Source organism: Cheilinus undulatus, linkage group 2 (genome assembly GCF_018320785.1).
Source record: "Cheilinus undulatus linkage group 2, ASM1832078v1, whole genome shotgun sequence".
In the NCBI taxonomy this organism is placed as follows: Eukaryota; Metazoa; Chordata; class Actinopteri; order Labriformes; family Labridae; genus Cheilinus; species Cheilinus undulatus.
The window spans coordinates 25,636,539-25,650,315 of NC_054866.1; the positions used below are offsets into that span (position 1 = coordinate 25,636,539).

The window sequence follows — 13,777 nt, forward strand, 5'->3', positions numbered from 1 at the left end:
TTAAAACTGTGTTTGTGTTGGATTTTTGTAAACTAAAGGTAATTAACTTCCTGTTTGAGAATAGACCTTCTACTTGAAAAGAAAATGAGAAATTTTGCAGAGATCAGCTATATGTCATAAACTTAACCACCGAAAAAGGAACTAACTATTGATTGAAAAGGTAAATAGGGAACAGTAACACACTGTGTTAAAAAACTTGTCCAGCTGAGCTGTTTGTGAGTTGTTTCAAAGGGACACCAGGGGTGCACTGATCCCAATCGCAAGTATCAGATCGGCACCAATACAAGCATCTTTTAATTGATCTGTGATCATCTCATTTACATCAGCTGTTGTTAACGATTTGCAGCATGTCGTAAAAGTAAGACAACAGAGAATCAGTAGTAGCATTATACACAGAAAGCCTTTAAGGATTATAAAAATCCACACAACAAAATATGACACACCTTTGCCATCAGGCTCTTGGGAAAGAAGAGGGGGAGAGGGGGAAATTCAAGGGGGCAAATTTGTGATTATCTGAAAAATAAACTGGAACATGTAGTTCTTTAATGTATACGCAAACATGAACAAGCAACTGGGAGCTTACTTGAGGCTTATGGGGTTGTAGGGTGTGAATGAAAAATTACCTTGATCGGTCTTCCATCCGGTGTCAGCACTTCTTCAGAAAGTTCCATCATCTTCAGAGCCATGTGCGCAATTGGCTTTGCATGACTATCAACCTTCTTGTGAAGTCCTCCTGCCACACAGTAGGCATCACCTATTGTCTCAATCTGAGAAATGAAGGAGGTGCAGAAACTGGAATGAATAAGTGTGAGTTTCTTCTAATGTGTTAAACTAAGTGGCCATCCAATAACCCAGCTCCACTCAGTAATAGAAATTAAAAGTGCTTCTTCATTCTTTTTTTTATAAGAACAGTATCTCTGTGTTTCTCTCTCTTGGCCTACATACTTCACTACAAGAGTTGGTGAACATTTGAAGGGATCTAGATAAAGCTTCTTATGACAGATTGCTCTGCTTCTGACCCAGTCTGACAAGCCACAAAAAAAGCATAAAAATACAAACATTTGCAGTCTCACAAATCCCTTAGTGCACTTATCCCTTTAAATGTTTCAGTTACTGTTTCTCTGGAGTCAGCTCAGCTGTAAAAAATAGTAGTAAAGACATGATGAGAAGGTTTACTTTGTTTGACTTGAAAGAAACCAAGGACAGCTAAATCTTTAATTTAGTACATAGCTTATTTCAGAATGATGACAATCTTTTTATATAGAAAACACATTCCAACAATAAAGCATCTGAACAACAGGCTTTGATATATCACAGATCAGCAGAGAACTGGTCTGCTTCATTCAGCTGTCATCGCCTGGTAAAATCCTGATAATTACAAGTGGCTTTTCAGCAAGACAATGTCTTGATGCTTTAACCAGACATGCACTGTTTTCCACACACAATAAGAAAGCCACATGGGAAGGCTGGCTTTGTAAGCACATATTTATCCAAAACTGTCAAGGTGTGCAGCTATACTTCTCATAAAAAAACTGTTTTTCTGAAGAAAAGACAGCACGAGGGAAAAAAAGGATATCTAGGAGACAAATTGTCCTTGTTTTGGCCTGCCATGGGCTAAATGATTTCCACAGTAACCATGACAATGGCAACATATGGCTGCCTCAATCTCCACACCATGTCCCTCCTGTTCCTGCTTTCTCTTCCATGCACACACTCACACACAGACAAATATACCCACAAACCCTCTCACATTCTCCCAATCTCCTTTCCTTTCTCTGTGAATCTCTTCTTCACTTTCAACTGACATATGATAGATGACATTTTGAAGCCATAAAACAGAGGAATATGATGCTGCTAAAGGAAAGTGACAAATAAATCTTGTTATCAAAGGGACTGAGGTAATTAGATGAGAAATAAGATTGTGGCAACAGTGGAAAAAAAAGATGGGAAACAAAGATAGAAAAATAAACCATGAAGTATTCTGATCTGAAAATAGAGAGTAAGTATGAGGGAAAGACAGCAGACAGTATTAATAACAGTAACTAGGCCCAGAGCCCCACAGTCACATGGACAGTATTGACACATCTCTGTAAAGCTCCCACAGACTGCCTATTAATCAGTGACTTTTTCCACAACACAGGCACAGACTGAAATGGCATTGCAGAATAACAAGTGTATCCAGCAAACACCCTGTGTATGATTGAGCTGATATCGCACAGCTGTTGACACTTGTAAACGCCCTAAGTGGGATGTATCCTCTTCCCATATGGTAAAAAAAACATCCTTTGTCTGCAGTAATAAATGTTTTTATCTTATATGCCTCATAAGACTTGTGTGTCTCATAATATGTTTAATTCATGAAAGTGGCCAATTTAGCAGTTTTGTCTCATACAACATAATTATCAGAATAAAGTATGAATCAAATAAACGTTATGCATGCAAGTTATAGGGGCGTGGGCTCACAGGTCCATAAATGATTCATTTAATGTTTTTATTTTATAGCTACAAATTAAAACCTGTCTGTCATCTGTCAAAAAGACTTGTGCTTTTATTGGAATAATTAAATGAAGTTTTTAATCTAAAACATATTTAATCTAAATGAAAACTATGCTTGCTTTATACGTTTTCCACAAGTTTATTATATTTCCACCAGTTAAAATAACAACTCCATTAGAAAAAAATATATGGCTTACATGAAATAATGATGTTTTTAAATCTTACCTGTGTCAAATATAAAAGAAACTACTCTTATTTTTTATATGATCATTAGGTGTCTGTCAGTGACTAAGGATTTTTAAATATATACTTCTTCACAAGAGTTTTTACAGAAATAAACACATTTCCATTTTTTTGGGACATGGGTCGCTCAGTCACTACACTGACACTCTCAAAATTAAGATAAACTGAATTCTAAAGCTTAACATCCTAACAAAAAAGACAAGGGCTGAGTGCATTCAAGAGTCCTGAGCAAATGCAAGTCCTGTTTAATAAGATAGTTTAAGTATACTCAATTGGGGAATTGGCAAGTTTCAGAGATGAGCACAAACTTTAATTTTTTTCTGGTTGCCCCTCATTGGACCAAGATTTGAATAACCATGACCTGAATGAATAATAACCTACACGGACGTCACATTACAGTATCTTTTGTTGTTGTCTATTTGTAATTTTAACATACAGCTTTACAAATTTCCAGGGCACATGTAGACTTGCCTCAAAGCACACCAAGTGTGTCTAAGCCAGTGGTTCTCAAACACAGTGCCCATAAAAAGTGTTCACCCACTTGGATGTTTTACCCTTCTTGTTTGTATAAACCAGTCATGGTCAATATAGAACATGACTGATTTAATTTTGAATCAAAAACAGAACTCTACAAAGTGATGTCAATTAAATAAAAATATGTAATGTAAAATAAGTGACTGTACAAATATTCACCCCCTTCAAGTCAGTATTTAGTAGATGCGCCTTTGGCAGCAATCATAGCACTGAGTCTGTGTGGGTAGGTCTCAATCAGGCTTGCACATCTGGGCACTCCAATTTTACTCAGTTCTTCTTTGCAAAACTGCTCAAGCTCTGTCAGGAGTCCCCCACATGCCTTTTGGCAAACTCTAGTCCAGATTTGATATGGTTTCTTCAACATGCCACTCTCCCATAAGGCTTTGACTGGTAAAGAACCCAGACAACAGTTGCTGATTGCAGAGTCTCTCCTATATCAGCTGCTAAAGCTTGTAACTCCTTCAGAGAAGTCATAGGTGTCTTGGTGGCCTCTCTTACTAGCCATTTTTTTGCACAGTCTATTAGTTTGTGAGGACGGCATGATCTAGGCAGATTTACAAATGTACCATATTCCTTTATTTCTTCATGATGGAGTGTTCTTTTGTCTTCATGGTGTATTGGTAGCCAGGAATACTGATTAACCAGTGCCAGACCTTCCAGACACAGGTATCTTTATACTACTACTCTGTTTTTAATTTGATAATAAAGAGGTTTTAAAAAAAAAAGAAAAAAAAAAAAAAAAAACGAAATTATATTGACCATGATTGATATCTAGAATCAATAAAAGGGTTAACATCGGGGGGGGGGGGGGTACTTTTATGGGAACTGTAATGTGCCTTGGTAAAGTCTATTTTCTTGGCTATCATTGCTTATAAAATCTTCTGTCAGGTGAACATTTACCACTTCAGAGAACAAAGTGTGACTAAAATACAATCTTTGTCTTTCATTATAATTGTACATTTAGTTTTTCTTTAATTACAGTATCTGATTTAATGTTACATCTTACATATGCCTTGAAATGTTCTTTTCATATGACACAAGACCTTTATTTCACTTATGGCAGCCAAACTCATTTACGTTTTGTTACTGTATTTATCTAGTAAGAATATGGTATGTGGGTCTACTGTTATAAAGCACATGTAATTTTCCAGGGTAGGTAGAACATATAAACAGTTCATCATTTTTTCTCTAACTTTTCAGATGGGTTGGAGAATGATAAATTGTAAATAACGATCCCATCTTGCACATAAATGAATAAGACAACACTGTAAAATCTATGCAGCACTCTGCCTCTCCTACCACATCAAATTCCTGCCAGTGATTTCTGCCTTTTTAAAACTGTCTCACGCAGGTAATGACGATCACATAAAGAAGACATGAGAAATTCTTTTCTACTGACCTTATAAACATCCAGGATGCCACACTGGTAGTCGAAGCGTGTGTAAAGCTCGTTCAGCATGGAGATGACCTGCATGGGCGTGCACTGAGCACACACAGCAGTGAAACCCACGATATCTGAGAACAACATGGTGACATCATCAAATTTGCGAGCTGGCACTGGCTGACCCTGCCACAGTTTCTGCGCCACATCGCCAGGAAATATAGAATAAAGGAGGTCCACAGTTCTTCTCTTTTCCTCTTCCAGGGCCTGGTGAGTCCGCTCTAATGTGGCCTTGAGAGAGGAGGGAGGAGGAGAGGATAATCAGGGTTTTCTGTGTGCTTTGCTCTGATGAATGCACCAATGACAATGAAGCCGAGATGTGGGAGTACTGCGCCAAATTAAAACTGCTGGTGCATGTAAATGTATTCACGTATTAATTTGATTTATTTGGGGGCGTGTATATCTGCATATGTTTATTGGTGTCTGTGGGTGAGCTTCTTATTACCAAGTATGTCTGATGTGGTGCATTGTTGGACCACTCCAAGTCACTAAGATAACTTCTAACAGAGATGCAGATGTGTTGGCTTAGGTCAAAACTCAACCACATTTTCATAGTATCTTCATTAAACTAACACTAAACACTAAAATTCAACTCATCAAAATAAGAAACGTTTTGGGTCTTCTCAGTTCTCTTGTTCGATAAATATCCGGATACCCACAGTAAGTTGCAAATGTTGTACCTTGAGTTTGTCCATTCTTTTCTTCAGGCCATCCTGGGCCTTGGCCTGTTCCCCCACCAGAATAACGTCCCGCGTGGCATCATGAATGGGGATATCTGACAAGTGGAGGCCCCGGCCCATCAGCTCCTCTAGCTTATCAACACGTGGTGAGCCCAGAAACATCAGGGAGCAAGACTCAGGCACATGGATCATCTGACCCTTTAGCTCCATGACCTGGAAGGGAGAATAAACAAATGGGTAAGAAAATAATCAAAAAGCAAGGTTTGTACTTGTTTTTGTTTTAAGGTTATCTCATCAGTCAGAAAGAGAAAACTTACAATCTAATAATGACATGATAAGATAATAAAACACAGAGTTGTTCAAGGTTGATTCACTTCGTTTAGGATCAAAAATAGGTTTTCCCTCTTTTAAATGTTGAAGTCATGTGCACTTTATACTTGCTTTACTCCAAATAAGGTTATCTAGTCTAGTATCTATCCATGCAGTACTGATACAACATCAAAGATGACATTACTATAATGTCTGTCTGCATAACAAACAGCAATAGTATTTTTCCACAGAGGGATCAAGTACTGGAGGCTAGATATTAATTTAAATATCAATTTAAAATGAATTAAGTTGATATTATTAAAACATCTCAGTTTAACTTCAGAAAAAATCAAAGAGATGAATCTGAAGCCTCCTGACAAACAGCTTAATGGTGCTGAAGTAATATCTGCCATGTCCCCAATCATGCATAACTTGTATTGTCCTTAAAACCAAAACAAACAAATTATTAAAAAAAAAAAAAAGTACCCCCATACAGAGTGTGCCCACAAACCATTCATAAATAATATTTACATCAGATATTTATCTGCTGTAGATTAAATATTTAATGCAATGGCACCAAAATACATTGTATGAACATTGAATGGAATCGAGATTTGAAATATAGTTTCCAAATACTTAAGTACTTTATGTCAATAGGATTTAAGTTTTGGGCAGTCCCATAATAAATGGTAATGGTTGGCTACATTTGAACTACACAACCTCCAGCAGTTTGTAAATTGGCATTTGGTTGTGGTGCCTCTGCAGCCAGATGGAAGTGGACTCTTGATAAACTGCATTTTCTTTCAAGTTTATCAGCTGGGTAAACTGGTGACCTAATTATTAAAGGCAAAATCATGTCATAATCAGAATGTCACTGGTTTGAGTCATACAGTCAATACAAGTGTATTAAAGCAACGAATTGTGAGCTATGACCATATGCAAACACCATGCCATTTAAGACTGACTTCTTAAGTGAGAAGATGAAGTAAACAACACAAATTTAGATATCATAGAGGTTACAACTGATGCAAATCCACAAACAATCTTAGTATTAAAGCCAGCAATATTTGCAAAGTATGATTAAGAATTGCTCCATTATTTTCCTGACATTTTGCACATGATGACAAATCTACATGCAGCACCTGCTGCCTCTTGCAGTTATAGAGAAAAGAGACTGACACAGGGAATGGATCACTGATTACCACTGATGTTGCAGGGTGGCATTACTGCTCTTGAGTCTTGGCTTTTTTACACTGGTAACTACCTCTGCTTAAGGCCCCTATATAAGCTACCCTTCTTCTTTCTCAATATGATTTCTCCCTCTCCTGATAAGTCCTTGCCCCTGTCTTTTCTTTTCTTTAGTTTCTTTTTTTGGCTCTCTCCATCCTCATCTGTCTTGCGCTCCTGCCTCCCCCCCTCTCTCTCTCTCCCTCTCTGCTCCTCACTCTGTCTCTTGCATTACATCTCCCTCTCTCTCTTTCTCCATAGTGTCAGATAGATTATTCCGCCAGTGAGCACACTGCAGCCCTGTTTTATTTATAGCACAAGGCTCTCCTAGGTCTGCATAATACATACAGTCTACATCTACACACACAGCACATCCAGAGACACACATTCTGCCTTTGACTGTCTGTTTCTCAGGAACACTGACATACATACATATAAACACACATATGCATACATATGGACATGTGCAGCCTACAGCCCACTGGGTCCAAGTTCAAGACACAACAGTTCCCTCTAACACGACTTGGTGTGATCCAAAACACACACACACATTAAATCCTATCTTACAGTACTCTAAAGCTACAGTTGCTCACTGTACACTGAACATCTGCACGTGCTGCAGCACACAGCAGTAGTCCTAGTGTCGAGAGAGTGGAAGGAGGAGTCATGGGGACACATACGACAATATGAACACACTCATATACTGCGTAGCACATATTTAATATGCTTAAGTGTTTATTAAATAAATAAAAAGCTTGTGGCAATTAAAAAACTCTAGCTCCTTAGCATGCATTTCAGCTACAGTACAACATGCAAAACATACCAGATTTATATCTGATCTTATCTTCATGAAAACATATGTGGTGCACAAATAAGGTTGCAACACTCATAAAAAAGCTTTTCGAGCATCAGGTACATAAAAGTTGAATGATCCTTATGACTGGTGCAAATTAGAAGATTTCTGATTTCTGTTTGGATTTGAATGGATTACAGTATGACTACAAAGGCGAAGTGTGATTTTTGTGGTGTTGGTATACCTAGTCAGAGACAGATCATGTCAGAGCTAAGATCAGTGTAAATTTCAATGACATAAAGCAAACTAAAAAATTTTGTCGACAACCTTTTTCGTGAGGAAGACAGGATATAATGAGCTAAAAATAGATTTAACTGAACTAAAGAATTACTCTTAAAAGTTTTGAAAGTCTCTGTCTCAGCAATATTGAACTGGTTGCAAGTGAAATGGCAACACAAGGAACATTTTTTAACACCTCAAGAGAAGGCATCCTATGCAGCATGTTGACAGTCATACAGCTAAGAGATCACATAGAGGCAGTGGAGACATATCTAATGTGCTTATCGTTTTGTCCAGCTGGTTCTTGTTCATATAATTCGATACAAAGGTTTGCTAGATCATTAATAAATAACAAACCTTTCCAGTTCAAACTGCAATTAGTGTAGACTGTAACTCAATCAAGTCTAGTTGCCCCTTGACTATGATTTAGATTGTATAAGATGGGTTTTAAGTCAGCATATTGGGAATGTTATTGATATTTTGTACACTGAGTGCTGAATAACAATGGGAAATTTTGTGGAATAGCAGACAACAGGTTTGTGTGCCAGATTCTGGATGAGTTTGTCCTTAGCAAACACCTGTTGAAGTAATGCCAAGTTATGGCAAACCTTGAAAATCCCCCAAACTAATGATAATGTCTTCAGACCTTCACTGTAAGGCATCAAAAAATGGTTGTCCTAAACCAGGGGTTGTCAAAGCGTGGGAGAGTGAGGCTCTCCTGAAAGACCATTACATTTTACTCCATTAGAAAAACCCTCATGGATAGACACCATACCAGGGTGCATAGTGTCAATATAATACCAGAGTTTACACAGCCTCATGCTGTCATTAGCTGGCAATTCTTTGCTGATTACTCACTGTAGCCTTGGAGCATCATCAGGACCAATCCAGAAAAAAACTTATAAATAGTGATGGTTGTACTTTCTCTTTTTTTCTCAGCACACCAAGTTCTGTCACCTCTCTTTGTTGTTACTGAAATCCATCCATCTTGCCCAACACATTTAAAAAGGTTAACAATGAAGATCACTTTTTTTCTGGTTTGTGTTTCTCATGCTGCGCTTCCCCAGAGGGACACCAGGGGTGAACTATGACTTCTCCCACTTACTTAGTCAACTTTTGTTGATAGTGGTATTTGTTTAGCTGATTTGGAAATAGCTTTTTTTGCATTGCTAAATGTCATTGCTAAATGCTTTATCCTAATTGGCGGCAGTCTTTTTTACCTCTGTAAAGTTGTCAGAACTTTAGTGTCACACCACCTTACATCCTCAGCCTGTCTTTGATTCTCAGACACTCTCATTCCCTGTCCCACTGTCACAGACACGCACAATGATGCACACAAATAAACATCGATAGGCACACACACCAGGCCCCTGGAGGCACTTGTGCTGGCCTAATTGTGTGTCTCTGTTTAACTCAGCACAATCTCCTCTGCAGCCTGCATCTCTGTCATCACAGCACAGAGGCAGAGGAGGTAAGAGAAGGAAGGAGGAGGAAGGAAGGGCAGAAGGAACATACTGAGGTGATGATGATGAAGAAAGAAAGCAACAGAGAGAGGGAGAGGTGGGGCCTGGATGAAGGCAGAAAGAACAGAAGGCATACAAAATGTATTTTTATAAAAGCAGATAAAAATACATCAAACTGTGAGAAGAGGTCAGTCTGTAGTAGGGATCCTTTTTTGTAGCAGACTGATACATGACTGAGCTCTTGCTCAAGGCCACCACAAGAAAAATAACATTTTTTCAAGGCAGTTATGCACTAGTAACACTTGCAATGTTGATGCTTTTGGTAGCCTTGTTAAGAAAGATAAACAATTTATTTGACAAAGTACAGTACTTGTAAAAATGACCTTGGGGACACCAATAGCAGAGTGGTTGTGCACCCCATGTACAAAGACTGCTGTCCTCCAAGAGGGGACGGGTTCAAATGGCTGCTTTGCCCCCACTGTTTCACTTTCCAACTTCCGACTTCCAACTTGTCCACTGTCCAAACTGATAAAGGCATAATAATCCCCCCCAAAGATATCTATGTAGATTCACTAGGGGTGTGATGAGATCAAAACGTCACGAGATGTCTCGTCGAGGTGAAAATCATCTCGCGAGATCAATATTGCCCAGACATCAGGAGCAGCAGCTCTCCTGACAGAAAACAATACCTAACTGGAAGTTATAAAAGATCACAAAGAAGTCCTGGACAATTTAAAATTGTTGGTTTGACAGCTAATGAAGAAACGGAGCTGATCTGTGACCCATTAATATTACCGCTCCATCCCCCGCCCCCTTCTCCGCTGTGTTACTCGGTGCCGTACATGATCCGCAAATGCATAATAAGTTCATCATAACAGTCCAAAATTATGAAATGCTGTTGCTGGAAACCTGTGCAGACTCCATGAGGTTGTGTATGTGCGCACACTTGTTTAAAGTGCCGGTATCTGTGACTTTGTAACTTTGATTCAGTTGCTGCTTTTTTATGTCTCGTTCTCGTCTCACCGTCACAGATCCATCAGCTGTTGGCTGTGTGTATCATCAGTCAGAAGCCTAACGTGTAGTGCAACGGATCTTTGTATACTGCAGTGGTAAACTTAGCAAAACAAACTCAGTCTGAAACCACAGGGTCCACTGTTAGCCCCAAAAAGTGACGTTCTAGCTCCAGTTAAACGCACCCTAGTTGTTGTCTGACAGCAGGCAAAGCAGAGACACACACTCGCTCACCAACGCACACACACGCTCATCTGTGCATCGTGTTCAACACTATCAAAGCTCATCTGAGAAAAAAAAGACCACAAAATGATGAAATAAGCTATTTCCCTAAATTACTGTAAAATACCAATGTGTTATTGACAAAAATATTTCTTTTGAGTGTTTTAAATATGATGTCCTTACAGAGGATAAGAGTTTGATTTTACTGATGCAGCTCTCTATATCTCAGTCTGTTGTAAACAGTTTTTAAATTACTTTAAAAATAATCTAAATGCTTTTATTATTATTGTAATTGTAGCGATGAGTGCATAGTGTAGTAAAATAAGGATGTGGTAGAATAGTAAAATGAAAGGTTTGATTTGTAGAGCATTAAAGTGTACAGTTTGACTCAGAGTTAGACAAGATAAACTGTGTGTAAGCATTGATAGCTTATTCAGTACAAGAGGCGTTAGTTTAAACATTTCTAAACAGACCTGAATGCTTTGCAATTATGACTTCCAGCCGCATAGAGGACATATTTTCCACTCATATTTTTTTTTTTTTTTTAAAGAAATACGAGTGGAAAATCCCGTCTCGTGTCTCGTGGGCCCAAATCTCCTCTCGTCTCATCTCGTGACATAAGTGTTTTGTCACACCCTTAATATTTACAATGGGTGGAAATCACTAGTGGCTCCATGATACAATATTATTGCATTTTTTAACATTTTGCAATGCAGTAAAGTATTGCAATACAATATATTTTGATATATTGCGACCTATGCCAACTATTTAGCTGATTTAGCATTAGTCTTGCCCTCACATTTGTCGTATTTCTGGAGTATTTTATTTTCTTGTAGCACTTCTTGCAAACCTCATGTGCCATGTCCATCTCATTCATGCCCTGCTTGCATTCCTAATGTCCTTCCCCTGGTGCTGCCATGTTTGTTGTACTAACTTTATCCTGCTCTATGACCATCATCTCTGTCGACCTCACTGGACAAACACTTGTCCAAACAATTAAATTCATTTTTCCATTATCAGAGACTTCAGTTCATATTAGCAATTAATCTAAAAAAATTGAGGCTTGGTGGATAAGACGATACGATATATCAACAAACAAAATATCGCGATACTATGCTGTATCAATTTTTTTTCTCCCACCCCTAATGTTTACTGATGGAAAAGTCAATCGTATGATATCATTTTTCATATAATGAAATAAACTGACTAACACCAGCCACCTATTTGTCAAAATGACATCTCCACAGGCATCCATTCCAGGATTTAAGGTTTTGTGACTCTGTACTATAAACAGTCCTTCACCTATCTGATTCCTTGTGGTCAATCTGTGTGCCATATTCTGAATTTTTATGTCCACATGTGCCAGCAGTCTGAATTCAATTGTATGCAGTGCACTCCGTGATGTTCTCATTCTACTCATCAGGATTAACAAGATGTATAGCTTCAGCCTGCCATCACCATGGGCAACAGTGAGCTGAAAGTAGATAAAAAGGAGAAATGGGAGGAGAAAGGAGGCAGCGAGGGCCAGAGGTGGAAATCAAGGCAGGAAGAGAAGGGGAGGCGTAAAGAAAGAGGAGGACATGAGGAACGAATAAGTAGAAAGATAAGAAAAGGATAGAGGTGGATGGCGAATGGATTGTCTTTGTGAGCAGACTCTGGCATGTCAGCAGTCTCATTTGCATGAACAAGCAGTGAGCAGAGTCAATGAGTCAGCCTCTCTTGACCTTTTCTATCTCTCTCACACGGGCATACAAACACACACAATGTTGCCATGTCTTTTTTATCTTTTAAGACCCTTTCTTATTGTTCAGTGCTCTCACATACTATTCTCTCAGTTAAATATGTCTAACACTTCACACACACACGTACAAAGAATGTAAGCAAGACAAACCCTGTTTTGCCTTTACGCTTCAAGTAAGAGTCAGCAGCTTCAGCTGTGAGGTTAATTTAGATATACCTGGATCAGAGGTTTATAAATCTTTGTGAAGTAACTGAATGACATTTAGTAAGACTGGATTTCTGTCGATATCAGATATGACAATATTTCCTAGCTCATTTTTGACAATACAGATATGGATACCAATATACAGAAGGTTCTGCTTAAAACTCCTAAAACATAATGCTTGCCTTTTATGAAGTGAGGGACCAGCAATGAATTTTCAAATATTGAGTTAATAATTGTAAAAAAAATGAAGATTTCATGCTAATGTTATCTTAACCTCAGTGTAGGTTTTGTTTCACTAACAGTATGTCTACAAAAAGCTGATGCTAAGTTAAATGCTAAATTTTATGTAAATGACCAATGTAATTATCTGTCTACAATAATTTTTTCATAGATTGTCCTTTAAGTTGTAAATATCACCAAGCAATGTTAAACTGGTTAGCCTGTTGAGGAAAATTTTCATAATCTATTAGCACCAAGCTAATGATTTCATATGTACATCACAGTCCATCACTTAGAGCCGTTGATTTTTCTGTTAAGTGACTTTCAAATAGTAATTTTCTAAGAAATTCACATCCCTTACATGCTGAGCAGAGATTTTCACATCCACTGATATCGATAGTAAACTTCTTAAGCTAATGTCTGATGATACTGATGTCACACTAATATCATGTATCCCGTACTAAAAGATAATAGAAAGTGGAAATCCAGAGGGAAATAAGGCAATATTTGAGGGTAAAAACCATATTAGATTACAACCAAGATCAATCAACTCCCAGCTAGCAATATTCTTTGATGCAGAAATTAATTACCAAGGATGCAATATTGTCAGCGTGATATCCGTATCAGCAGATACTAGCTCATAAAGGTGATTACTAGTTTTGTCAGGCATGAATTATCTCTTTATATCTATACTTTTGTAAATACTGGCCTAGATTGGCAGTACATATTGGCCTATATGAGCAGTAAGTTTACTCAACTCCAAGTTTATTTTTAGTCATTATGGTCAGATATGCCCTCTAACACTCTGCCATTCTTTAAATTGATTGTTCAAGGAAGAGTATGCATTGTGTCCATATTGCCCACTCATGTCTGTGCTTATGTATGAGCAATCACAGCGGTTAAGTACTGTATACC

At 38.1% G+C, this 13,777-nt stretch overlaps 1 protein-coding gene across 1 annotated transcript in view; it reads right to left on the reverse strand.

Moving 5' to 3' along the window:
* gucy1a2 (guanylate cyclase 1, soluble, alpha 2) overlaps window positions 1-13,777 on the reverse strand; it is a 58,192-nt gene that overhangs the window by 16,478 nt on the left and 27,937 nt on the right. The window contains exons 5-7 of the mRNA XM_041813172.1: window positions 5,395-5,607; window positions 4,673-4,945; window positions 624-767 (exon numbers count right to left, since the gene is read on the reverse strand). Coding sequence (XP_041669106.1) covers window positions 624-767; window positions 4,673-4,945; window positions 5,395-5,607 — 630 coding nt within the window. The remainder of the gene's footprint in view (window positions 1-623; window positions 768-4,672; window positions 4,946-5,394; window positions 5,608-13,777) is intronic.